Below are 26,114 nucleotides of genomic sequence, written 5' to 3' on the forward strand. Positions count from 1 at the left end.
ATCCCAGGTCACTGAACTAATATAAAGTAGCTAAGATCATTTATATTTATTTGAAAGGTGAATATCTGCAGATTTGCTTCTTTTTATTGAGATTGTCACGTTATAAACTGATTTTGGATGGCAAATTCCTTGGGGTCTTTCGTGAGAGACTGCAGAAAACGACTTAAGTGCCCTCATATTCAACCCCTTGCCAAAGGACACCACCCACCCCCACAAAAAATAAAAAAAAATTAATGAATAATAATAAAAAGAAATAAATAAAAACATATTTTCATCAACCTAATTAAAGTAAGAGAGTAAATTTCCCCCAATGAACCTCTTCTTGAATCGCTGAAAACTTGTGATTTATTTTCAAAAATCTCACCTTCAACCTCTATTATTCAGGTTCGAAGGTGATGGTATCTTGAGTTTGACGACCGAATTTTAATTTTTTTTAAATCATAAGTTGGAGAAGAACAGTTTCTTGGGAAAGATAAAGGATTTTTGGCAAGAGATTGAGAAAGGGTATTAATGAAATTTTGTACAAGTCTTTTATTGAAGATCTCAGTCCACGAGTATCTCATTAGTTTCATCTTTGTCAAATTGTTATTTTAATTAATTTTATGTCTCCAAAGTTTTGTAAAGAAAATTTTAAATGAATTGTACAACATATAGATTAGAGACACAACTGTTTTGTAAAAACTTAAATCACACATTGGCTATTTATTTATTTTCAATAAAATATTTTTGGATGCAATAATTAAAAATATAAAATAAACTAATGTTTTGATATGGCGTGGTGGGCGTTGATGAAAAAGGATGCGGCGCTCATGAAATATTAAACCTTCCAAATCCATATCATTTAGACAACATGATAAATGTCGGAGAGTGACACAGAAAATCAATTTTCAAACCCCATTAGAATAAAACCAGAAATCACTTTTTTCTACAAAATAACATCTTTCAATAGTGGAGAAGAACAATATTATGCTTATAGACTAGTTACCATTAGACCATGATTGGTAATCTGCAAATCACCTTAAATCTGCCAAGATTTGAATTTCAAAACTACAATTTTTTTGGTCTTTTGCAGTTTTTTTTGGGGGGGTCCTCCTCAGTTTTCCGAAACTTCTAAGGGGAATTCAAGGATACATGCAATGCATTGACAAAAAAAACCAACAAATTTTTTGTAGAGTTTGTTGACAACTAAACATTCAACATATGCAAAGTTTTGTTTTACGCTGATTTACAATCGGTGGGATGTTAGAGAATTTTGGGGACCTTTTGTATCCATGGGAAGTGTAGGACATGGTAGGAAAAGGAGGGAGAGAGTATTGCTAGCCCATTCACGAGCAACTGAAGGAGTGAAAATTGAGAACATCTGCAGATTAGAAGAAAATCAAAATCATTAGAGAGAATTAAAAAAATGGAAATGCAATTTGAAGAAAATAAAGCTAGAACAAATTCAATAAAACATAGTTATAAAGAAAATTTGGATTTACAAGACTTGATCAATGGGCTTTGCTTCGACGATTTTGATTTTAAATTCCTTATATTTATTTTAAAAAAAACGTATTTTTCCCAAAATCTAATATATCGGATTAAAAAAAAATTTGTACTTGATAGGATGGATAAGTAGTAGTGCATTCTCTTTCTCCTATAGTCATTTTAGTTTTCTTATCCAACTCTCTCTCTTCTATCCACAACTTAGATACCCACAAACAATGTAAATCAATGAATTGTGTTGTACATGCATTTGAAAAATCATGAAACAAAAATTCAGTTTTCATTTCTTTGATAGGTGTAAAAAACCTTATCGAGCACTAAAAGACGACAAGAGATTGAGGGGAACTGCCTAATACAATGACAGAGTTAAAAACAAAGAAGTAAATGTTTCACCCTTGCGTTCTCTCCTCATCTCCCACCTAAACATAGAGTCATCAAAAAACAACCACCTCAAACTCCTTAAGCACCAAAAAGAACAGAAAGCCTAAAATGCGAATAACGACGTCCCGTAGTGTGTATTCCTCTCTTCGAAGACATGGCTATTTGGTTATTTCTATCCTTCTAGATGCCCCAAACTGATTTCAACCATCTCTACCGATGGCTTGAGAGAAGATAGGCACTAGTGAGGCCACATATTCATACCCAGTCCAAGATCGAGGTGGCCCAGATATCAGACTAGCTCATCTAATTAAATAGCCAATGTAACACAAAAATGTTATCGGATGGTCCTAACAGCCCCATGAAGCCCACAATTGAAGAGGGCAGTCTTCACCTACCTGAACTGATTGATGTAACCATAGTCGCCAAGTTGGGATTTGGGAACAAGTTAGCAAGGGAAAATTTCGGAAAATTCAATAAAATTGGAAAAAATTCATAAAAAAATCGGGTTAGGCTTTGTTCATAGTAGGTGGTGTTCTCATATTATATCACCAAATCTGATAGTAAACCACAATAATAAATTACCAAACCTCCATATAGATATCATCCTTGCATTCACAACAAGTAAACACAAATCCACAACACATTCAAGGTTTGTATCATTCAAAATATAAAAATATTCAATGTCATCCATGTTTGCATTCTCATTATCTAATGCTTCATCAATAACATGGTCACCATCATCTTCATCAAGTCATCTTCTCCTACAAGTGCTTCAACTTCACCATTCATTTTAATCCGATCTAATCGCTAAGTTCGCTATTTAATTATGAAGTTCGTAAAAAGTCGTTATTTATTGAAAAAGTCGTGACTAAATCGGGTGAAGAAAAAAAAATTCATGATTTAATCGCGGCTTTTTCACTAAGTTGGAGAATTTGGTGACTATGGACATGATGTTAACTGTTAGGACATTAGTAGAATTTGAAGTTACCAACAACAAATAAAATAGATTTTGGTGTGCAAAAGATCAGCATGAAAGTTTATTATTTCTTATATGCATGTGCACAAAGAAACAATAATTAAACACTTCAATTCAAGACATGGGGAAGAAATGCAGAAGCTATAAAGAAAAGAGGTAATCAAAATACATCATATCTCATATTCATGAACATAACTTGAGAAATAGATTTTCATTATGATGTTGAACCGTCCGTTCGATGCAGTAAACAACTAACGATCTTAGTAAGCCAAGCTAAAAATGGAAACTAGAGAAGCAAGACTTAATTTGTGAAGAAACATACCTATTGGCCTGCATCTTCAGAGAATCTAGCATCAAAAGGAACACTCGAATGGCTATGGGAAGCAGCACCAGCTGCCCCAGACCCATGTTGGAGTTCGATGACAAGCCATCGGACGGCTTTACTCATCTGCTCAAGCCGAACCGCACTTATGGGTGGAAGCCCGGTGGTGGCAGACTGCCCGGGCCTCCCTGCCACTGAGCCAGTTGCCTCATCCACCAAACATTCTGAACCTATTCGTTGCTTCACGGACTCCACAAACTCCTCTGCTTGATCACAAGCCACTCTAAACAATTCCCAACGCATCTTGAAATTCTCCAGAGCGGCATCTGTGGCAGTTGTTTTTTGGCCACCAGACATCTCTTTTGCTTCAAGAACACCAGCTGCGGCCGCAACAAATTCTTGATAGGCATTGTTGAGAGTATCAACGGTACTGTCCATTGATGGACTCACAACTACCTAACAAAAAGAGACAATGGGGTCTTTGTAATTATAGGAATAATGGGGTGAATGAAATAAAATTAAACAAACAATTATGTTACACTGTAAAATGTCAAATTACTACAAAATCTTTTATTTTCGAGCGAGATGCGGGAACAAGTCCTTATCACTCAACCTAAAGCATGACTAATTGTTTGAAGTTTAGATTTTAATTGTGTTAACAATTGATATACATTTGATCTAACCAAGCCTATATGAACTTGAGACTTACAATTCTCGGTCCCTGGCCGGGATGAATGAGAAGGGTCGGTTAAATCGCATCAAGTCTCTTTGTAAAATCCACATTTTGTTGAATATGGCTCTACAGAGAGTTGAATGGTGACAAGGGTTTCGAATTGCCGACCCCAATATTTTCAAGGTTTCGAAGTGCCGAAGACAAGCAGGACCGTGCCACTTCCAAATTCCAATTAATAACTCAAAAATCAACTTATTCCTGGGCAATGGCAGATAGTTTCGCAAAGATTTTTACTAACATGTCCATGCAACGCAACTCTTTTATAAATCTAGTCCATAATGATGCAAAATGGGTAGAAGATTATTTAGCCAAACATGGTTTGAGTATAGCTGTTTCATAGACTAATGTTAATATTCCTTAATACCACTATCCTGTGTTTTAATATCATTATGCTAGAGATTGGGAAAAAAATGGATATGACGATGTCCATAGTGATTCAAACGTAAATCACTCTCATTGTCCATCAATATTAGATACCGTACTTATAGCTGTTACATATTTACATATGTAAATATTTTCTTGCAGGCAATAATAAAAAATTAGGTAGAAGATAAGAAATAAATGCGAACAATCCATAAGATACACAAGTATATCAAGGTAGCATACCATAGGAAAAAAAGAAAATAAAGTGAAACTAACTAAAACAACATGGCTACTCACCACAAAGAGGAAACTCTGAACTATACCCCTTGTAGCTTCTGAATTTTTATGCCACTAATCAGATAATATATGTGAAAGATGACAACCTTGAGTTGTTCTGATGAAGAAAATCCTTATAGAATCCAAGCCTCAAATAATGCTTCAATGAATGTAACAAATATTCCACTATCTACAAATTTTGAAGAATACTGAAGGCTTGAGCTAAAGCATTAACAACTATGTCTTGCACCACAAAGTCACGAATGAGTCCTAAAAACCTGCACTTATATCGGGGAACAAAGGTGAAATTGAAGTACATATTATCCCAACAAACAAAAAAGTATAGAAGCACTACTACACCAGCACAATCCAATACTAAATTCACAATAAAAAACCAAGAAACACATGCCCAAGATATCAAATACACCTATTAAGTCAAAACTCTTATAATAAGATGGGTATGAAGATATCAATTGTGACTCCAATTCAGGGTTGGAAAACAAAGAATTATTTGTTTGATCATGAAATCAAAATTAGGACCCAAACCAAACTATCCAAAACTAGACAAACACTCATCATCCAATGCAAATCCATAATCATGGGAAAACAAGGATGACTCTCTTAAGAGAAATCTACATGAATCAACAAAACAAAGACAAATATACATATTTTGATCAGAAAATAAATAGAATCAATGACTAGATACTAGAAACTCCTAAAACCCAATTCCAATACCCTTTGCAGCATAGATTAAAAAAAAAAAAAAAATTACATATTGAGAATTGATGTGCTAAATTTCTGAACCCAATTAAAATTTTGAACCCTAGCCCAAACCCAATCACAATACCAATTCCATTCTACCAAAACTAAGAATCCAAAGCCTAATCCTGACCAAATTGAAATTCCTAAAACCCAATTTCAATACCCTTTGCAGCATAAATTGAAACAAAATGATATATTTCCTCAATAAGATTGAATCAGACAATAGGTATGCTAAATATTCTTAACCCAATTGAACTTTTGAACCCTAGCTGAAACCCTAACACAATACCTATTCCTTCCTACCAAAACTAAGTATCCTAACACTAATCCTGACCAAATAAATATCGATCCATTCAATCCACAAAAAATAGCACCAGAAATGTTCTAATTAGATGAGGTGATGCAGATTAAATTCAAAATGCCGAATCCATCAGGTAAAATCAAATTCAAATACAGATGAATTACAGAAAAATTAACTAATTAATAAACAAATCTAAATAAAATGACTAAATATCAAAATTTTCAAGAGCAAATGCAGCAAACCCAGACCATCAAAATGGGGAGAGAGAAAAAAATCATACTATTTGCTAATAATACTATTGGTTTTTCGAAAAAAAATCAGAAGAATGAGAGAGAGAGAGAGTGTACCTCAGGTGGTCTCCTAGTCGAGGTCGCCGCCTTCGTTCCTTCTCTCTAAGGTTTCTTCTTCGTCTCCTTCGCAAGCATCTCTAGGGTTTCTGAAATTTGATTATGATTTATTATTTGGGGTGTAACTAGTTAATAGTTGGCCTGCCTTTGAAAATTTTGTAAATGACGTGGACAAATTTGAAAAGAAAATTTTATTCTCTTCTCTTCCCTCCTCGTCTCTCCGTTCTTGGAGAGAACAAAAATTTGGGTTTTTTTCCCATCCCTCCCCTCCCTTTTTCTTCTCTACTCTCCCCACTTAACAATCCAAACAGGAGAAAGGAAGGGAAAATGGCATATTTTCTCTTCCCTTCTCTTCTCTCAATCCAAACAGACCGTTAGGTTTCCCAAGAAGACTCTTGGTTTCCCAATAATCTTTTTCTTATATAATCTTCTACCGGGAAGATTGCATAATCATGAAGTGAATGTGTCGTGAGTTGTGACGAATTGATGACGATGAACAACAACAAAAACAAGAGAAAGAAGAAGAAGAAGAAGATATGGAGATGGAGATGAGTAAGGTGTTCCCTCTGTTAAGGGTTAGGGCAGGAGGACGAGGAGGGTAAGGGAACATGCTTTTTGATTTTCCTTGTTTGGAATTCTTTACCATTGTAAACTGCCCAAAACTGTGATCGAGTGCTCAAAAGAATGGTTCCAACGGCTTGAGTGGGACGATGAGAGCATCAGATCAAAACTTCAATCCATATCCAGGTACTCTCTCTCTCTCGCGCACACACACACAAACAAACAAACAAACTACCAACCTAAGATTTAAAATCAAGTAGGTTTGTCGAATATAACATGAAGGGCTGGGTTTGAATTGAGAGAATAGTTGAAGGCCTTAAAGAAAGAAGATCAATTTGAGTTAGCACTGATGTGGTCTTACTTTTGATAAAGTGTTTTTTTTTTTTTGGTTGATCTGTTACTTGATTAGAAAAAAAAAGAAGGTTTTTAGATAAAATTTTTGGAAAAAAGTAGGGATTAGTGAAAGTCAATTTCATTATTGACTTGGCCAAGTTTTCAAATTGAATCAACAAAGTTGATTTTTCGAGATTTGAGACTGATTCACCTTGAAATCCAACCGAGTCGAGTCAACTCAACAAATTTTAAAACTATACCCTGTATTAGTATTTCATGCAGTGAGCACTAATATGGTGAGAAAAACTTTTCTTGACGTCTTACTTTCGACCTTTATTATATTAAATTAAGAATGATACTAAAGTGACTCAAGAAAAGACACTCAATACATTCAAACGACGTGGATTGTTCTAAATTTCTAGTATCTCTACCAGAGAGATGGAGAATCTATTAATCATATCTTAATTCATTGTTCTTTCTCTCAGGGCATTTAGATGTTCTTTCTCTCAAGTTTTTAGGTGGAGTGGGTTTTACCTCATATTTTCTTTACCCTCTTGGAAGGGTGGACCTATAATATTTTTTCTCTCAAAAAAAGACATCTATGGGCTATTTTTCCTTTGGTCATTGCTTGGGGTTTATGGAAAAAGAGAAATACTAGGGTGTTCCAGGTTAAGGAATGTACAACCCAAACTGTGTTTCTGGAGATTTTAGGCCTACAATACCTTTGGTCCAAAGTTGAGCATCGATTTTGAAGGGGTCTTTTTTCAGTATTTTGTATTCCAATGCGATTCTATTTACGATGTGTAGTTTTTTTCGTAATTTTTTTAGGATTGTATTGTAGGTTTCTTTGAGTTGCTCCTTTACTTGTTTTCTTCTCTTTTTCTTTCCATGTATGTGGGGCTATCTCAGCCTCCTTTTTTTGTCTTCGTTAATAAATTTTACACTTATAAAAAAAAAAAAAAATTGTGCATAGAACTATAGATTTTTTCCTTGAGATACACAAGGAAAAATCTATGGTTCTGTGCACATTCCTTACCCGTTAATGTATTTGAGTATTTTGTTTGAGTTAGTTTAGTATTATTTAAGGCATAAAGGTTATTTATAGAAAATTTACCCAGATATAATTTAAAATATTTACAAATGGTTAGAATTTGTCAGATGGTTACACACTTTGAGAATCAACCCATTGAATTGAAGTCCTTGCCTAACATACTTTGTGCATTGTCCCACAATATTAGTTCATAGTGATTCTTTTAGCTTTCCCTTGCCCAGCTCATTGGATTTGAAGCTTACTTGTTTGTTCTTCAACACTTGTATCATTCTTTAAGCAGCACACCCCTTTGGAGCTCCATGAACTGCAAGCGAATATTGGGAGGTTATTACAATGATTTTAGCGCTTGCATTTTTTTTTTTTGCATCCTCAGGGAAAAAATCATCGGTAATGATTCTTTTGTAATATTTGGAATGTAAAAGCTACTGAGATGTTATTTGTTTGATGGACCGCCCTTTCCATGGTTTGTATTTGTGTTTAAGTAAGTTTACTAATTTTCAATATCATCTACTTGAAGATGATCTATCCTTTTTTTTTGGGTATGTGCTTGTGTTAGTAATATAACAGTTACAAGTCTTCATATGCCAATCTAATTGCTGCTCATGGTTTTGGGTAAGGTCTTTATATGTCAATCTAATTGTTAGTTCCCCATTTTTATGGGTTCCATATGACCCATGAGTCAATCAAAGGGTTGGCTCAAACATACTTATAAGGTCACACTTGGCTGTGGCTTTGTAACAGAAAAATGGATCCTATACATATGTTTTTTCATGTGTTTTTCTACAAAATCTACAAACATATATTTTTTTTATTCTTTTTCAATTTATTAATCAGAGGAAAGAGTCACAACAACAATGCCTGCTTGCCTTCGTCTTGAGTTCAAATATGTTTTCGAGGCCAAGTTGTCGATCTCTCAAACAATTGCATTAATTGCTTTGTTGATTTATTATCAAATTACTTACATTCAAGGAGCTGCCAAGGTGGTGGATGTTAGTAACTGGATGCTCGATGAGGGGATTAGTTAGAGGACGTTGCAATCAATCTAATTTCATTTTTCTTACCATTACTACTCTTTAAACATTTTCTCTTTAACAGTCTCTTAATCCTATATTGTGAAATCTGAGCTAACCATGATTGAGTCTGAATAATTATATTCTTTTCTCACTTCTACTATTTGTATTTAATGAATAATGTATGTTTTAGGTTTTGCATGGTTGCACAAAATATTTTTTTAGATTAAATATTTGCTTATATGATAATAATCCTTATATAAAAAAAAAAACTAGTCTCTATTAATTGATAGAAACCTAGATTCTATTAGAGAAATCTTATTGTTGGGCTAAGAAAGTTATTTCTCCTTAAGTCAGAAACCTTCCACTCCAAGCAATGAAAAATGAAAAAGTTGTTGAGCCTTAGGAACAGTGCCCATATGGTGGGTGCAAATTGACTGCAACTTGCAACATGGGAGGTGCTTAGTTGTCGATAGATACATTTCAACTCAGAGCCTCAAAAAAATTATTGTTTTTGGTGCAACCATACAGAACCCTAAAAAAAAAAAAAAAAATTCAATTTCAATATAATTTTTTTTCCCTAAAAAGTATTTCCTTTTCTACATAATAAATCAATTATAAAAAGTCAAATATCAGTTGATATTGAACGGCAAGATCATAGGTATTTATTCTGAATTATAATGAACAGTTTACTGGAATGGGAATTTTCCCTATTCATTGTCAGAAATGGTAATTTACACTACTTTTTATTCCCTTTAATTGTAGATTGAGGGAGTTGATGACAGCATCGGGAAATTAGTTTCAGTGACGGGTTGTTATTCGAACCAGCAAGGTTAGACCAGAGGTTCTCCAAGGGACTCTCAAGTGTTTTCATTGTTGAAGCCTTTTAAAGAATGTAGATCAGCAATTTACGTACACAAAGGTGTTATTTCTATTTGTTAATTTGAATTGGACTGCTGGTTCTTCTTGATTTTATATTTTAATAATTAATAATATTGGTTGTTTTGTGTTGAAGCCAATAATTTGCATGAATGCTGCTTGTTTAGAGGGTCAGAATGCAAGAGACCTCAAAGAGATAACCATGGGTTCCCTTCCCCAATCATTGGATGTTAACCTCCGCCATGAGATTGTTAAACATGCAAGGGGGAGGGACATGTAAGATCTTAATTTGAAGTCATTTTAATGTATAGTTGTTTATTGATGTTCTTTATCATTTTCAGAATAGGAGAGGAAGATTGCAGTTTGAAATTTAACTATTTGCCAATTCAGTGTAGGTTTGTGCTTGGTTGTTTAGTAGACATCCCTTTGGTGCAATTCTCTACTCATGTAATATTTAAAAAAAATGTTTATGTTCAGGCGTCTAATGGTTGAAGAGACAACGATATTAAAAATAGCAATTTACAGTGAGCTCTTCGAACACCACCTCTCTTTTGTGGTATGTTGTTCACACTAAATTGTTATTATGGTGCATGATCTTTTTTTCTTTCTGACATTTCCCATGAGCTTATTTTCACTGTTACCACAGGACCATTGATGCTTTTTATAAATTTATCGCCTCTTGAACAGATGGTGCTCAGTGTATTATAGTTAAAATTATTATTTTTGCCCTAGATCAAATCCATTAATTTTGCATTATTATTTGTATCGGTATGATGGTATCTTTATACCTTGAAAATATCATATAATTTTCCATCACTAAGCAGTAGGTTATGTTGAGTTTAACTACATTCTCTTTCGTCAAATTAATTTCTGCATATCTGTTTGTGTTCTGTAATTTTCTCTCAAAGGCAGAAGAGATAATTTCACATAAGATCAGCAACACCCTTGATTTCTTTAATAAGCTTGTCGATAGCATTGGCTCCACTTTTCATTCACCAAGAAATCAAGCGAGCTATCCTGCTTACGTTGTTGGGAGGCGTCCACAAGTTCACTCATTGAGGCATCAATCTGAGGGGACATCAACATCTGTATTGTCGTTGAGATACCGAGACTTAAGTTGACAGTCAATTGCACTCAAAATCTTTTTTGTCCTTCGAGTTTTAGAGTTAAGCCATCGTAAATACATAAATACACCTTCCCTTCGACCCATTTCTCTTATAATACCTTGACCTTAGACATGTTAAGTAAATTATTCTTAATTAGACTCTTCTCGACAGAGAAAAATAGTGACAATTCATATAATTCTCGTTCTTTGGGTCCAGAAAAAGAAGACACAATAGTTAAAAGCTTATCATCACCCCAAATTTTGGAAGATAACTTGTAACACTCGACTTCCTAGGGACTTTTAAGAAAGAGTCTCTTCACATTCTTTTGATACTTCTCCCTCATTCTTCTTATCTTATTTTTCAATTGATCCTGAATTGGATCAAAGTGAAGATTTTTCTTAATAAATTTAAAAAATGAAGTTAAATTAGATGAATGAGCTATTCTCTTTAAATAAGTGAAACCAATCATACCTTTGAGAATAACGATTTCGTCATTCTCATCCCAAATTCTTTGAAATAATTTTTTACTTTTTTCAACAACTCTTCAAAATATTTATTTTGTTTTTTCTTAGTCCTTCCCCATGAGAAAGAGTACTTATCTTCAACTTCAAGAAATGGATTTAATTTGATGGTTGATGTCATATCAAAGTCTTGATTTGGTTATATTCAAATAATGCTAGGCATGTAAGTTTAAAATAAAAAAAATATGAGAAGACTTGGAAAAGGCCGAGGCAATGATCCAATAATATCATTTTCTTTATACTTAGATCTCACTCACTCGTTGGTGTGTTCATACAAAAGATTATAAAAGTTCTAATGGTTAGGATAAGATTTCCTATCCACTCATAAAAAAGTGGGATGGGTGTCCTACATAGGGTGTTAATAGGTACCGATTTCATTGGAACCAAAACAAAGCTAGAATTAATTACATGATTTTGGGTCATTTTATTGGAACCGATTAGCATTGAGTCTTTTGTAATCGAACAAATTGAGAATCAAAACCGTAGAAAACAATTTAAACAAAGAACTAGAATTGTTCAAAGCGAAATTTTTTTTACGGTTTTTATTCTTCAATTGATCCCGAGTATGACTAAAGTGAAGGTTTTCACCATCTTCTGGAGACGAAAAAGAAGTAAAAGATAAGAAAAAAGACAAGAGGAGAAAGAAAACAAAATAGTAATAAATGAAGTTGAAAAGGAGGTAGTAGAGGAAGATGAAGATGAAGATGATGAAGATGAGGAAGGAGAGGAAGATAATGAATACGAGGAAGGAAACAAACAAGTATATGAAGATGAAAATCCAAAATCTCATTCTTCTCTTAAGAAACCCAACAAAGACAAGGAAAAGGGGAAGGACAAAGCCCATGAAAATGATATAAACGACCACTTGAAGTTGAAGTTGAAAAGTACTTTTTCTTGGAGAGAAGGGCTAAGAAAAAATAAGATAAACATTTTGAAGAGGTTGTTGAAGAAAGTAAGAAATTGTTCAAAGAGTTTGAGACGAGAATGAGAAAGAGTACACTTCAACTTCAAGTGGTCGTTTATTATCATTTACATGGGCTTTGCCCTTGCTATTTTCCTTGTCTTTGTTGGGTTTCTTAAGAGGAGTATGAGACTTTGGGTTTTCATCTTCATATACTTGTTTGCTTCTTTCCTCGTATTCATTATCTTCCTCTCCTTCCTCTTCTTTATCATCTTCATCTTTATTATCTTCCTTTCCTTCCTCTTCTTCATCTTCATCTATTGTTGTTTTGTCTTCTTTCCCCTCTTGTCTTTTTTCTTCATCTTTTACTTTTTTTCGTCTTCAGAAGATGGTGAAGACTTTCACTTTAGTCCTACTCGGGATTAATTGAAGAATAAACATTGTCAAAAAAAATTCTCTTTAAATAGTTCTAGTTCTTTGTTTAAATTGTTTTCTACGATTTTGATTCTCAATTTGTTCGATTACAAAAAACCCGATGCTAATCGGGTCCAATAAAAAGGACCTAAACCATGTAATCAATTCTAGCCTTGTTTTGGTTCCAATGGAATGGGTACCCATTAAACACCCTATGTGGGACACCCATCCCACTTTTTTATGAGTAGACAGGAAACTTATCCTAACCATTAAAACTTTTATGATCTTTTTATGAACACACCGACGAGTAAGTGGGTTCTAAGTATGAAGAAAATGATATTATTGAATCATTGCCTCGGCCTTTTCCAAGTCTTCTCAAATTTTTTATTTTGGACTTTCATGCCTAACATTATTTGAATATAACCAAATCAAGATTTTGATACAATATCAATTATCAAATTAAATACATTTCTTGAAGTTGAAGATGAATACTCTTTCTCAGAGAGAAGGGCTAAGAAAATACAAGATAAACATTTTGAAGAGGTATTTGAAAAAAGTAAAAAATTATTTTAAGGAGTTTGGGACGAGAATGACGAAATCGTCATTCTTAAAGGTATGATTGATTTCACTTATTTAAAGGGAATAACACATTCATCTGATTTAACTTTATTTCTTAAGTTTATTAAGGAAATTTTTTACTTTGATCCTATTTAGGATCAATTGAAAAATAAGATAAGAAGAATGAAGGAGAAGTATCAAAATAATGTGAAGAGACTCTTTCTTAAAAGTCCCCACGATGTCGAGCATTACAAATTATCTTCCAAGATTTGAGGTGATGACAAGCCTTTAAGTATCGTATTTTTTTTTCGTTTGGACCCAGATAGCAAGAATTTGATGGATTGTCACTGTTTTGCTCTGCAGAGGAGAGTTTAAGTAAGGATAATTTACTTAACATGTCCAAGGTCAATGAATTATAGGAGAAACGGGTCGAGGGAAATGCGTACTTACGATGGCTCAGCTCTAAATGTCAAAATTGACTATCGACTAAAGTCTCAATTTCAAGAAAATTTTCTTCTGTTGTAAGTTTGACAGCAACTGTAGCCAAAGGACCAGATGCCGAGGAATTCTGTATTGAGGTAATATGATGTTTATATTACCTTTAGATGCTTTCAATCCTCTCTAGATTTCACATAGTATAACAATTGTTGTACAAGAGAAAAAAAAGTATTTGAACTGTACTATAAAATAAAGTGAGGAGTATAGGTTCAAGCATAGATACGTTTTCATTCCTCATTCTTGTTTTATGACCTAGCATTCGTGCATCATTTTTCAGGCTGGTGCGCTATGATAATCTGACGCCTCCGTCGCAGAACAGTAGATCATTTGCCTCAGGACACACAAGAAAAGATTTATGGTTCTGCGTATCCTGATGCAAATGACGTACGGTTCTGTGATGGGGGTGTCAGAAAATGATCATTCTAATGGTGTATGTTGCATTGATAAGTTTGATTTTATGGATGACAGAGACCAGGTTATCTTTTTTTTTTCCTTTTCTTTTTTATTTTTTATTTTTTTCCTTTTTAAGGTTCTGCTCACAGCCTTTGCATCTTAAGCAAGTTGTGATCAATATTCTATAAATTCTCTCGAGGTTGCTATTCACAAAGTCATGGAACAACAAACCATAAACATAACGAAAGCAAGAATTCAAGCGATGCTGAATGCTCGGACATCAATTTTAGCTGCTACAACCCTACTGGCGGGGCACTACGACAAGTCAAAACAGCTCAAGGTCAGGGGTTCTTGTACCCTTTGGGTAGATGGGTTTTTGAACCAAGTATCATGTTTTCTTTAAAAAAGAATTTTAAGCTTTGAACTGAAATTCATTATGCGTATCAGTAGTGAAATATTACAATTTCTTATTTTGGGGTTTAAAACATGTAAAAGTAATCCTGAGATCTTTTCTTCAGTACAATGTAGCCCACCCTCCTGCTATCTTTTAAGGTTTGATTTGGTGTATGTTATGATCGATGAGCCAGACGATCAAATGGACTGCCACATTGTGAGAGTTAATCAGAAGCATGAAGATGCACTTGCGCCTGTATTCACCACTGCACAACTGAAGTGTTATATTGCATATTCCAAAACTTTGAAACCAAAGGTATGTTCTTTTAATCTTCGGATAGGAAGCTTCTTCTGTAGCATTGGAGGCTTCATCTGCTCGTCCTTTATCCCAACTTTTAACACAAGATAAGTTCACTCCGCTAAGCTTGGAATCCATGAAATTGCTTGTGATTTCTTATGTTGTCTTTTGTAGAGGTGATACGACTCCTGGGAATAGAGCTACTTATCAAGTGACAGTTAAGGTTGCTTGATGTATTGATCAGGTTGTCAGAGGCCATTGCTCGAAGTCATTTGGAACTCTAGGTCTGTTCTGGTCTTGAAGTTTCACCTCTTTATTTTTAAATGTTCTCTTTAAAGTAGAGATTTATATGCTACTAATTAATTACAGGTGCAACCACGCCATGTCTGGGTGGCAGTAAGACTACTGAAAACATCTATTATCAGGCAAGAAGTTGTTTAACGTATTTTCAATAGTTTTTGTTTCGACTTTCCTGTAATTTATAAACATATATTCAATAGTTTTTCTTTCAACTTTCCTATAGTTTATAATGGGTTTTGTCTATCACTATGCAGCGTTGAGTTGAGTGAGATTGATTTGTCTGATTTTCAAGAAGTTGGTAGTGGTGGTGGTGTTGATGATGGTATTGGAGGAAATAGAAGTTCTGATCAAGGTGATGCTCAGCCAAATACTGATGCCACCGAGCCAGCTTCTGGAAATCCAGGTGTAACTCTTACACCAATATATGCGACATACGTCTGTCCACTTAAAATTTTCTTTGGTGGTAGAATACTCCTAAAATAATCCGATGATCATAGGAGTCACCAAGGGAGAAAATTAGTTATAAGTGATGAATATTCTCAAAGGGTTGCTCAAGCAATTGTTATGTGTCTTAGACAGCACGAAAAAACCATAATGCAAGATGGCATACCATGTGCACCCTTTATTATCCATTATCTCGTTTAATGGTATTAATGATCTTTCATTTCGAGTTAAAATCAATCACTTATGAAATATTTGCAGGGACAGGGTTGGCGGGTATGAGGCAAAGGGATTTGATTCAGTGGTACGTCAGTCAGCAGAATGCGAAATCGGCATACAGTTCGTTGGAAGAGGCTGCAAAGGAGGTTGAAAAAATCAAAGCTATTATAGAGGTAATACAAACTAAAACTTTTAGAAGAAACAGCATTTACTGTTAAAGAGTGCAAATGAAACAAATATTGTTGCTTGGATCTGCCATCTAATGAATACTATGCAATGCCAAAGTTTGATACGAGGGAAGGCCATTTAATCTTTTAGACGATGGAAGTGCAGCAGCAGCAGCAGAGGGTGAAGAGGAATTATTACTCAGAGATAGAAGAATTTTAGCTGTGGCTCCAAACTATGTTATTGATTGATTTAATATAATAAACATTATGTCTGTTCTGCTCATGTTAATAGTGGAGAAAAATGATCATTCATCCATGGCCCATGTCACTAGTGGCTGTATGTTTTCTTGTGTTCGATAAATCAATGTAGAATTACATCTGACACTGATGTGCAACAGTAGATGTTATGTTTTACCAAGTAAAAAATGAATATTTGGGGGCAAGTACCATTGCAGGAAGGACTCATAGATTTGCTAATGCTATTGTATGCTTTAAAATTTGGTCTGAATGCATTGTTAAATTTTTTTGGGTGTGTACTCATCAATTGAAAATGATGGTTAATTGGGGTTTCGTATAGTTGTAGGGAACCATGGATGTTAAGCTGTAACAGTTTTTATTTAGTATTTTGTGTGTGTGAACAAAGATGATTTCCTAATATGTTTTTAGGATACCATGAAGCTAGATCTCTGTTAAATGATATTCTTAAAACATTTTTCTACCTTGTTCGGGAGATTTGGCGCGTGAACAGAGATGAATGCCGATGATGTTTTTATGATATAATGAAGCCTAAATCTCTGTAATAGAAATAGAGAATGCCAAAATGTACTTCATAAATCAAAACACAAGTTAATCCAGAAAATTTTGAATGTATATTTACCCATTTGAGATCCTATATTTATAGATCACTAGTGGTTAAAACAATGCAACCCTTGATCGACATGCGAAAACACTCAATTGTATAATAGATAGTTCATTTATGTCCGTTAACATACGATCACACAACATAAGAACTCTTGATCCACAGGTGCAAATGGAACAATTGCATCGGATAGATCAATTGCATTCCATTGGTTAATGAATCAACCATTGCATCAAAGGTGTGCCCAAACACTAAAAACATGAGTATACATGGACAATTGCGTTGGAATTTCTGGTCCTCCTAATTTTACAATAAAAACTAAGAGGTGAAAACTCTTGTAGAAACTTGGGATTGACTCCAAACTCTAAACAATGTGGGACTAAAATGGACGGTTAAAATGAACCCTATGAAAAGTGGTTACAAATTAATAGTTAAAATGAACAGTCCATGACTCTTCAACTTGTAAACTGGGGTTGCATGGATGATCCCCTCATCATAGAGATTATTCGCACAAAAAATCAGTCTATGGATCCCGACCCAAGGTTTAATGGTGTTTAATTCTAATTAATGTCTAACATCATTAGGGTTCTTGTTAATGTGTGCCCTAAGGGTACATGTTAAAGTGCGATAAATCCACTTTGGAAATTGGATTTTGTACCAAAAATGTCCTTGAGAAATTAATTTTTATTAAAATACCCCTAGATTCAAACATCCAAAGTATATTTATTGCACTTTAACACGTACGCTAAGGGCACACGTTAACAAAACCCTTTACTTAGTTGTTTTATCTTTTAGTAAAAAAAGGTCGTCATTACCTCTTCTTCTTTTTTTCATAAATAAAATAAGAAGACAAATATCTATTATCCAAAAAAAAACTAAAAAACAATCTCCTTTTTGACTAAGATAAAACAAGTAAAAGAATTATTGAAAAAGAAAAGTATTGGGGGATTACATTGAATGTTAAGTGTTCCCCCTGTATACATATATAAGATAGTGTGTAGAGGTATCTCTAATTAACCTTAATAATAAGAGTCGTGATAATATAAGTACACAACGCCCCCCTATGACACACGCCCCATCACAGAATCATAGATCATTTGTCTTGAGATACATAAGAAAAAGATTTATGATTATACGTATCCCAAGGCAAATGACCTACGATTATGTGATGGGGGTGTTAGAGAAACTCATTACACTAATAATAAAAAATCCACTGGTAGAGATCCTGAAGTGGATGATGGGATCAAGAGAGTATATGGACATCTCATATAGAAGTAAATCATCTTGAAAGAGTTTATGGACATCTAAATCATCTTGAAAGCTAGAATCCATATTAGCTACTCCAATTAAAAAACAGAGAACTTACTAAGATAGAGGCTGATTAGAATAAAATAATAAGGGACATACACAGGAAGTAAACTTCCTACTGAGATAGATTCTAAAGAGCTATATATAGAGACATCATTTGCATATTTGATTCATGATAGTTTTATCATGAAAATGTTAAAGTAACATGAAAATGCACATTGACTGCTTTTCTGTGAGAGACGAGTGAAAAGCATCTATGGTTACGTGTGCACTGAATTGATGTACATTTCAATGTTACTCCAACACGACTCTTTTATAATAGGAAAAATTATTAAAATAGGGTTAAAATATTTTTTTCAAAAATTATAAAAAACGAATTAAATCATTGGACTGTCTAGCGTTTTAGTAACTCGTTGGACTGTTTGTTTTAATATCTTGCTTTAATAGGTAATTATAAAAGTACCCCACGAATTAATAAGGGCAACTCACACTATAGCCGAATGTTTTTGTCTTATATAGCTGAAAAATAAGTTCAAGAATCATAAATCGTCCATTTTTTTGTAAATCAATTTTGATAGGGTTAGAAGTTTCATATTCGGTTGATTTTTGGTGATGATGATCTCCTCGTCATAGAGATCATCCTCACCAAAATCAGCCCATTCCAAAAAATTTAACCCATATAAGACAAAATAATTTAGCTTTAGTGTGGGTTACTCTTATTACTTCATGGGATACTTTTATAATTACATTTAAAATATTAGACAGTCTAGTGAGTTATTAAAACGCTAGACTGTTCAGCAACTTAATTCATTTTTAGTAATTTTTGAAAAAATAAATTATTTTCTATAAATATTAAAATATTTAATTCTATTTTAGTAATTTTTCTTTTATTATACATCTAACTTGAGTATTGGAGTATTTATGATTAAAATGTCAAGGTTGTATAATTTTTTTTTTTTAAATCTCCTCCTTATGATCCACCAAATAGTCCTCATTAATGAAGTCTTATCCCTTATTAAATTTTGATTAAGTTAAACAAATTCTACTCTTTAATTTAATTCTTAGATCATATTCTTTTTTAGCCCAACAAGTATTTTTCCTAATAAATAAAAATATTTGAAGTCAAGGTGATACCTTTGACTATTCTTAAAGATCTGAGACATCCTCCACCAGCAAAAGAAACACAATCCCTCATTAATAGTAGATTTACGTTACCAAATATAGAGTACATCAGTGGAATGGAGCCCACACATTTTTCTTTGTTTATTAGATTAAAGAAGAATGAGAAAAAATATCTTATAAAAAGAATGAAAATTTAGACATGCTCCTCCATGTTTTAGTGAATAATTAAGATACCCCTATATTTCAAATTACTAATATACCCCTTGACCATAGTCTTTTTTGAGAGATTAATGAAAAATGACTTAAATGCTCATCTTCAACCTTTAGCCAAGAATATTTACTTTGTTTTTTTCACCTAAAACCTGCAATTTTAACATCTTGAGTAAAATCTTTTACCTTCTTTTTACTGTTAATGTTTATAGCTTCTTCAACCTTCCAACCTCAATGAAAAGATAGGATTTCTGGAGAGGTAAATCAGGATGAATTTTTGGGTTCACAAAATTGTCAAAAGTTTCTTTTGCAAGAGAATAAAGATGATGGAAGATTGATTAGATTAAAAGTAATTTACCCTAGGTTTTTTAGAGTTTGAAGATTGGGAAAATTCCCAAAAAATGTAGACAAAAATCTGAAAATGGTATACTATTAATTTAAAATTTGAAAATAATAAATTCTCGTTTTCGAAATTAAAATATTTTTATTAAAATAGAAAAAATTTTCATATTCTACAAAACAGTAAGTATTTTCCCCATTTTTCATTTCAGTAAAACAATTAAAAAAAAAGTGATGTTTTATAAAATAGTGAATTTTTTTCCCAGTTAAATGAAAATGTTTTAATTTTGAAGATGAAAAATTATCGATCTCGGAATTAAAATGATCAATGTGCAATTTTGGAAAATTTATAATTTTCAGTGCATGCGTTGATAAAGAATAATGATTTCTTGATCCCCTGTTTGTTGGCATATGCACTCATAAGCCCCTTGACATGGCATTTGCTAAAATCATACACAACTGCACATATTTATGAGGATGTATAATTATGTATACCAAGGAAAGAATCTATGATTCTAACCCATGCTATGTTATGGAGCGTATGTCAAAGGGGACATAAAAAAATCACGACTGGTTGGTAAACCACCCTTGTAGATTCATCATTTAGGTCATTTTTCATTATTCTATATATAAAAAATAAAAAAAAACACTTATGTCAAGGGTCATGTCATAATTTTAAAAGTACAAGGGGTAAAATCTCAATTATTCAATAAAAGATGGAGGGGTATGTTTAAGTCACCCTAAAAAAAAAAAAACAAAGATTGAGGTGAGGTGATTGAGATGGAAGGAGGGAGGAGACCCCAAAAAAAAAAAACAAATAGAAAAAAATAATGAATGACCCAACCACACATGGGGATTTATGACTTTTAGTTGTTATTGGTTGGCGAAAGGATGACCTGTAGTAGGTACCGAGAAAAGCGCCTTGATTTATGAAGGCCACATGATCCCAACTCAACCAACACACACATCATCAACCATTTGTTTTTTCACCTCTCTCTCTCCTCTCAACGATCCAACTCTAATTAAACTTTTTAAAGAAATATATAAATCATATGGGGTTGCTTTTAAAATTCTTTTGGATCATATATCATTGTAATCATCTGGTTTATGATTTTTTTTTTCCTTTTGGACTTATCGAAGACTATCGAATCATGGAAGCCTTATTTCATAAAGTTTGGGATTAGTTTAAAGAATAGTGTATTTTATTTTATTCAATTTTAGTTGAAGGCACGTCGATCTATTAATTCTAGTGTATGTTAGAGATTTACCCCTCGTGGATTCGATCCCCACAAATTTTATTTCTTAACATTATGTGCACTAATGTTTCTGTTTGTATTTGGGATGGTAGAATGTGTTGTGATTCACTTTAGATTGGTGGGTAAGTTCGACTTTTTCATCAGATCTGTTTGTATGACTTATTTTAATTTAGTAGAAATATGTGAACCGTGTAATTGGTTGATTTATAAATTATTTCGATGATTGAAAAATTGAAGTACAAGAATTGCATTGCAATTCTCTAATTTATGTTTAATTCTTTTACTCAAACTTTAGCCTAAATGGATCAAGAAAAGGTTGTCTTATGCATTATAATTAATATCCATATCTTAGATAAAGCTATGGTAAGATAAGGACCATGACAAACACACGCGCGCGCGCGTGCACACACACACATTGATATGTATTCCATGTAGCATTGGAGATGGCTTGAGCTAAGCTTGAAGATGTAAGATTGTGGAGCCATGGACCCACATGTAGATTTTGATTTAGGCTCTGTTTGCATTGAAAGAAGTGGAGAGAAGAGAAGCTCATTAGAGAAGAGAAGAGAAATTCAATTTCTCTCCACTATGTTTGGATTGATAAGAGAGAATTTGGGACAACTTTAGAATTTTAAAATATCTTAAAAGAGATCTATGGGCAGAGTCAGTATTATAAAATATTTTAAAAGGATTTCTCTCAATTTCTCTCATCTTCTCTTCAATTCTTTTATCTTCTCTCCCCACTTAACAATTGAAAAAGGAGAAATTGAGAGAAACTCGTTTATTTTCTCTTCTCTTTTCTCCATTTCTCTCAATCCAAACGCAGCCTTAAAATTATATATTCTCCAATGTCCTCGAGAAATTATTGATTTTGGAATTCCTAGCATGAGAGAACCGAAGACCCCTTAAAAAGCATCCATTGGATACCTCAAACCATGTAATCAAAGGAGGTATCTATTAAGGACCTCTTGGATTGACCTATTGAAGGGTCATCCAAATTATGCCACATGGTACAATCACTCAAGGTGTCCATTGGATTTTCATGTTGATAAGAGATCCTCCATCCCTTTTATTCGACATGGAAAAATCATTGATTTTTTGTTTTTTCTTTTTTCCTCCAATTGTTGTTAATTCCCAAGTTACTTTTGCACAATTTTAATTAGAGGTAAGGATGAATTAATGTTGTTCATTCGATCAAATTAAGAGATTAGTGTATTGCCTTCTAGTTTCAGAGACGTTTCAGTCTCGGGGTAGACGCCTGAGATACAACAATTTTTTGAAGTAGAGAGAACAAATCTACCATACGATAACGCGTTCAACTTGTAGTCACCTCAAAATTATGTAATATCTTTTCACCTGATATAGTGCTTGGGTAAATCAGGTAAATCGAAGTGATTATTACCAAATGATTGAAATTGGAAATCGGTTCTAAAAAACTTCTTAACACTTTGAAACCCCGATCATCTCTGGACAACCATGGTGGCAGACAATTGGCCAGGACAATTAGACAAAGTTAAGATGAAGTTCTATCGGAATTGGACATCAATCACCCCTTAAAAGAGGTGAACGATATTCAATCTTGATCATGGTTTGAATTAAGTCAAAAGATCAAGAGAAACAACTAAATGTCTAGGGATATCAATACAAAAATCATTGCCATCATCATTAAAGTCTTATCTCAAAGACTTGGGATCGACTAAACGAATCACGTTCTTTCATTCAATTTTCTCCCAAGGCACTAGAACCGCTTATGTTATTGATATGTAGAGATGTATCAAAAATAAAAATTCTAAACTTTATACAAAAATTTGATTGATTATATATAACCAGATTGAGTTATTATCATTGTCCTGTCCTGTCCTGTCCTATCCTGTGCTATCTCCCTCGGTGGATAGTAAAAGGTGGGAACTATTACTCTAAATGTGGGACTTACAAGGGAGACCAAAATTCTTAATACCAACCTGCTTTTATGATTACACCCAACAACTGGTTGGTGTGTGGGTTCAATATCCATCAAGGGTTGCAGGTTTAGGTAGATACACTCTTTGGGTACTTGATCCCTTAAATTTTCTTTTCTGGAAATTTGTATTTCTTCGAGATCAGTACAAATTTCTTAGGGATATTTTTTATTTATTTATATTTATAGAATTGGAATATATTTCCATGGAAGAAAAAATTATATTGAAATACACAATAATTTAACACCCCCTCCCAAAAATAAAAAGGAACTGTGGAAAGTTACAAAGAAATCTCGTCACCCTTGTAACAATTGATTCAACTTGATCGACAAGTTGAAGGAGCGAAACCCAATCTTTTCCGAGTGATGTCAAATTCCCACAAGTAATTCTGTTGCATTATATTCCCAATTATTGACACGTCAGACGATCCAGTTGGCATAAATCCTAGACATTTCACCCCTTTCGACACGTCGATGACATAACTCTTCACATATGGCTCGAATCGAGCTGAGTCCATGAAATGAATCACTAATTTTGGCACTAAAGCCTCATCGAATCCTACAGAGCTAAAACAAAAGTCGAATGGCTTCAAATGCACCTCTTTGAATATCATCAAGGGCAACTTCAGAGCGGTCATGACCATCTGGTACGCAGGTTGGGCTAACATTGTCAAGCTTGTACCTGAATCAACAATCACACCTCCTTCACCACTCAAATCCCATTTACTTGATGGAATATTTAACATAACACCACCTATTGATATGCCAAGCACAGTGACTGGATAGAATCCCTGAACCCCATCAAGGATTAGCTGTGTGTATCTCATTTTTTCAAAATCAGCACTATAAGTTTTGTTACTAACATGGCCGAAGGTAAGATAACTAGAAACGTTCCTAGGGCTTAAGTGATCGACGAGGCAGTATGAGAACTTGCCACCAAACTTCTTTGTGGCTCTTACAGCGAAGGAATAGTTGCTGTAGCCTAATCCTAGTACACCATGGGATCCACGAAAGGGCAAACCCGTGGCAGAGGTGCTGCAACCAATCACAACATGGTGGAGTCTCATCTTTCGGCCGTTGGCAAGGCCCACAGTCACCGTCTCGTTCGCAAAGACACCTTGAGCTGATGACCCATCTATGTAGCTGTTTCAAAAGATTTGTTCGAATTAATGTCATCATCCGACCCCAATTAAAACAACAAGGGCAATAATAATTAGAGAACACGACAAGATTTATGTGGCTCGATAGTGCATACGCTCAAATATGTGATGAGAGCAATTCACTAACTCTAAGAAAGAAATTACATTCGGAATTGCCCCTATGACCCCCAAATTAGGCATAAGTGTACAATGCTCTCATATGTCCAATACATCTCTCACAATTAATCCGAATCGCAAGACTTGAACCCACAGGGCTTAGACTCATAGGTCAGTTGGTTTGACACATTGCGAAGCAACCCTCGGGTTGTGGGTTCTATCCATAAAAATAAAAGTAAATACTTGGACCCACGATCTCAAGTTGCATTGCATTATGTCTATTATCACATAACAATAGGTGGAAGCCTAGGATCAATCATCAACTAAATTCAAGACATCTATCATATAAGTTAAACTGTCAATGATAAACAATAATAGAGTGACATAGGAAGCATATACCATGGGCCTACAATATTACATCAACTTGTCTAGCATGGAAATTTAAATCAATTGAGTTGACACACGAGTAGCATATTTAACAAGTCAAAATCTCGAGTGATCTAAAACTTTCGGTTATCGAAAAGTAAGAAAGGAACACAGTGCCACCAGGTAAAGACTCTTCAAAGCTGTAGGCTCTTGTCCTTCCACATTTTTGTTTACATTCAAAAGAAATTAAAAAAAAACAAAAAAAGTAAATATATGTAATTATTCTGAATGTATTAATGGTATTTTTATAATTTAAATATATTAATTATAGAATGTAATATCTACTTAAAACTAAAATTATTTTTATAATTAATTTACAATATTATTTTATTAACTGAAATAAATAATCTGGACTTGCTTTTATAACAATTGTAAATAAATACCTACCAACTTATCCGTGACTCATGAATGCAACAACCAACAAAATATCCACAAGTAAAATGACAATAGAATTGAGTTAACTCGCTCACTCGTTCTATTTTTCAAGAACCGAGGCAACTCGCTCACCCCAGAAAATTCGCTCAAATTAGCAGATTCGACATTGTTTTCTTTCGAATTTGAAGAATGTTTCAGAGAGAATTTTCAAATTAAAAGTAGAAGAAGAACGATACCCATAATCATAGCTACATGGAGAGATTTGGTGCGGACATCGAGCCAAAGAAAATGTGAGATTTTTACACAACTGAGTCGAACAGGGGATCGTTTTAAAAGAAGAAGATCGATCAGCATGAAAGATTCTTCTATGATGAGCTCTCTTTGAACAATTAGGACAATGGTAACTACATTTCATCCAAGTAAGATCACTCCCTGTATCGGCCACAAGTACGAATTTCTGTGAAGGAGTTCCAACTCGAAATTGAACAAAATATTCTCCAATCCCTGCAAATGCTCCAGAAGATATTGGAAACTCAGCCGAATTCAATCTTCTGGAGATCATCTTAACCCGTAGATTATCATTGTGAACGAGGTCTTTAACACGTTCGAATTGGGTTTTTGGTGATGATGAGAATGAGAACTCGGTATCATGTCTATGAGTTAACTCAAAATGCATTGTGTTTGAAAGGGTATTGGCCAATGCAGGAATTGAAGAGAACCCATTGATGAAAATGATGATGAAGAAGCAGAGGAAGGACATGGGTTTTTTTGTGGGGAAGAAGAGAAGAAGAAGAGAGACAAGGGTTTGCAGGGTGTGAGAAACCATGATTATGTCGGCATTGTTACAGTTTGAAGGAAGAGAGATGGAGTTGAGAGACAGAGAGAGAGAGAGAGGACAAGCTTTGTTTGTTTCTCTTTCATGTTATTTATGGTTATTTGTATGTGATATCTTCTCAATAATTTATTTATTTATTATTGTTTAATTGAATGAGTTGTCCCTAAAAAATTGTTTCTTTC

The 26,114-nt window shown here is 33.9% G+C and overlaps 3 protein-coding genes across 20 annotated transcripts; 1 reads left to right on the plus strand and 2 right to left on the minus strand.

The window, feature by feature from the left end:
- Positions 1 to 958: 958 nt before the first annotated feature.
- Positions 959 to 6,723, minus strand: MED32 (mediator of RNA polymerase II transcription subunit-like protein). Of its 4 annotated transcripts, none has more exons than XM_086443819.1 (5): positions 6,590 to 6,723; positions 5,947 to 6,035; positions 4,558 to 4,814; positions 3,165 to 3,616; positions 959 to 1,360 (listed from the first exon to the last, which is right to left on the minus strand). In XM_086443819.1, exon 4 carries the CDS (start codon positions 3,600 to 3,602, stop codon positions 3,165 to 3,167), a length of 438 nt encoding a protein of 145 aa, XP_086299945.1. In that variant the 5' UTR covers positions 3,603 to 3,616; positions 4,558 to 4,814; positions 5,947 to 6,035; positions 6,590 to 6,723; the 3' UTR covers positions 959 to 1,360. The 4 variants fall into 4 exon arrangements, with proteins under 4 accessions (XP_086299945.1, XP_086299921.1, XP_086299935.1 ...); XM_086443795.1 differs by having other exon boundaries at positions 970 to 1,360; positions 3,165 to 3,620; XM_086443803.1 differs by lacking the exon at positions 959 to 1,360 and having other exon boundaries at positions 2,965 to 3,620.
- On the plus strand, positions 6,200 to 16,447 carry LOC147411047 (uncharacterized). Of its 15 annotated transcripts, none has more exons than XM_086443849.1 (13): positions 6,552 to 6,693; positions 8,172 to 8,278; positions 9,667 to 9,823; positions 9,917 to 10,056; positions 10,258 to 10,336; positions 10,689 to 13,858; positions 14,308 to 14,511; positions 14,690 to 14,880; positions 15,037 to 15,146; positions 15,232 to 15,287; positions 15,417 to 15,565; positions 15,865 to 15,995; positions 16,108 to 16,447. In XM_086443849.1, the coding sequence occupies exons 4-6, from the start codon at positions 9,929 to 9,931 to the stop codon at positions 10,899 to 10,901; spliced, it is 420 nt and encodes a 139-aa protein (XP_086299975.1). In that variant the 5' UTR covers positions 6,552 to 6,693; positions 8,172 to 8,278; positions 9,667 to 9,823; positions 9,917 to 9,928; the 3' UTR covers positions 10,902 to 13,858; positions 14,308 to 14,511; positions 14,690 to 14,880; positions 15,037 to 15,146; positions 15,232 to 15,287; positions 15,417 to 15,565; positions 15,865 to 15,995; positions 16,108 to 16,447. The 15 variants fall into 15 exon arrangements, 11 of the variants coding, with proteins under 11 accessions (XP_086299990.1, XP_086299997.1, XP_086299975.1 ...); XM_086443901.1 differs by having other exon boundaries at positions 9,667 to 9,733; XM_086443856.1 differs by having other exon boundaries at positions 8,172 to 8,215.
- A 6,773-nt stretch (positions 16,448 to 23,220) lies between these two features.
- LOC147411048 (aspartic proteinase NANA, chloroplast-like) lies at positions 23,221 to 26,014 on the minus strand. Its single transcript, XM_086443933.1, has 2 exons — positions 25,334 to 26,014; positions 23,221 to 24,183 (listed from the first exon to the last, which is right to left on the minus strand). The coding sequence occupies exons 1-2, from the start codon at positions 25,921 to 25,923 to the stop codon at positions 23,358 to 23,360; spliced, it is 1,416 nt and encodes a 471-aa protein (XP_086300059.1). The 5' UTR covers positions 25,924 to 26,014; the 3' UTR covers positions 23,221 to 23,357.
- Between the last annotated feature and the right edge of the window lie 100 nt (positions 26,015 to 26,114).

Source organism: Akebia trifoliata, chromosome 1, assembly GCF_017979445.1.
Source record: "Akebia trifoliata isolate Shusen 1 chromosome 1, ASM1797944v1, whole genome shotgun sequence".
Classification (NCBI taxonomy): Eukaryota; Viridiplantae; Streptophyta; class Magnoliopsida; order Ranunculales; family Lardizabalaceae; genus Akebia; species Akebia trifoliata.

What these genes read in the sequence shown, in the direction of transcription:
- LOC147411048 (XM_086443933.1), bottom strand. Translation starts at nt 25,923, where the DNA reads ATGGTTTCTCACACCCTGCAAACCCTTGTCTCTCTTCTTCTTCTCTTC. An exon ending in CCATGTAGCTATGATTATGG is followed by an intron (nt 24,184 to 25,333) that starts GTATCGTTCTTC and finishes CTTTTGAAACAG; the next exon opens with CTACATAGATGGGTCATCAG.
- LOC147411047 (XM_086443864.1), top strand. Translation starts at nt 9,929, where the DNA reads ATGAATGCTGCTTGTTTAGAGGGTCAGAATGCAAGAGACCTCAAAGAG. An exon ending in CATGCAAGGGGGAGGGACAT is followed by an intron (nt 10,057 to 10,257) that starts GTAAGATCTTAA and finishes GTTTATGTTCAG; the next exon opens with GCGTCTAATGGTTGAAGAGA. An exon ending in AACACCACCTCTCTTTTGTG is followed by an intron (nt 10,337 to 10,688) that starts GTATGTTGTTCA and finishes TTTCTCTCAAAG; the next exon opens with GCAGAAGAGATAATTTCACA.
- MED32 (XM_086443819.1), bottom strand. Translation starts at nt 3,602, where the DNA reads ATGGACAGTACCGTTGATACTCTCAACAATGCCTATCAAGAATTTGTT.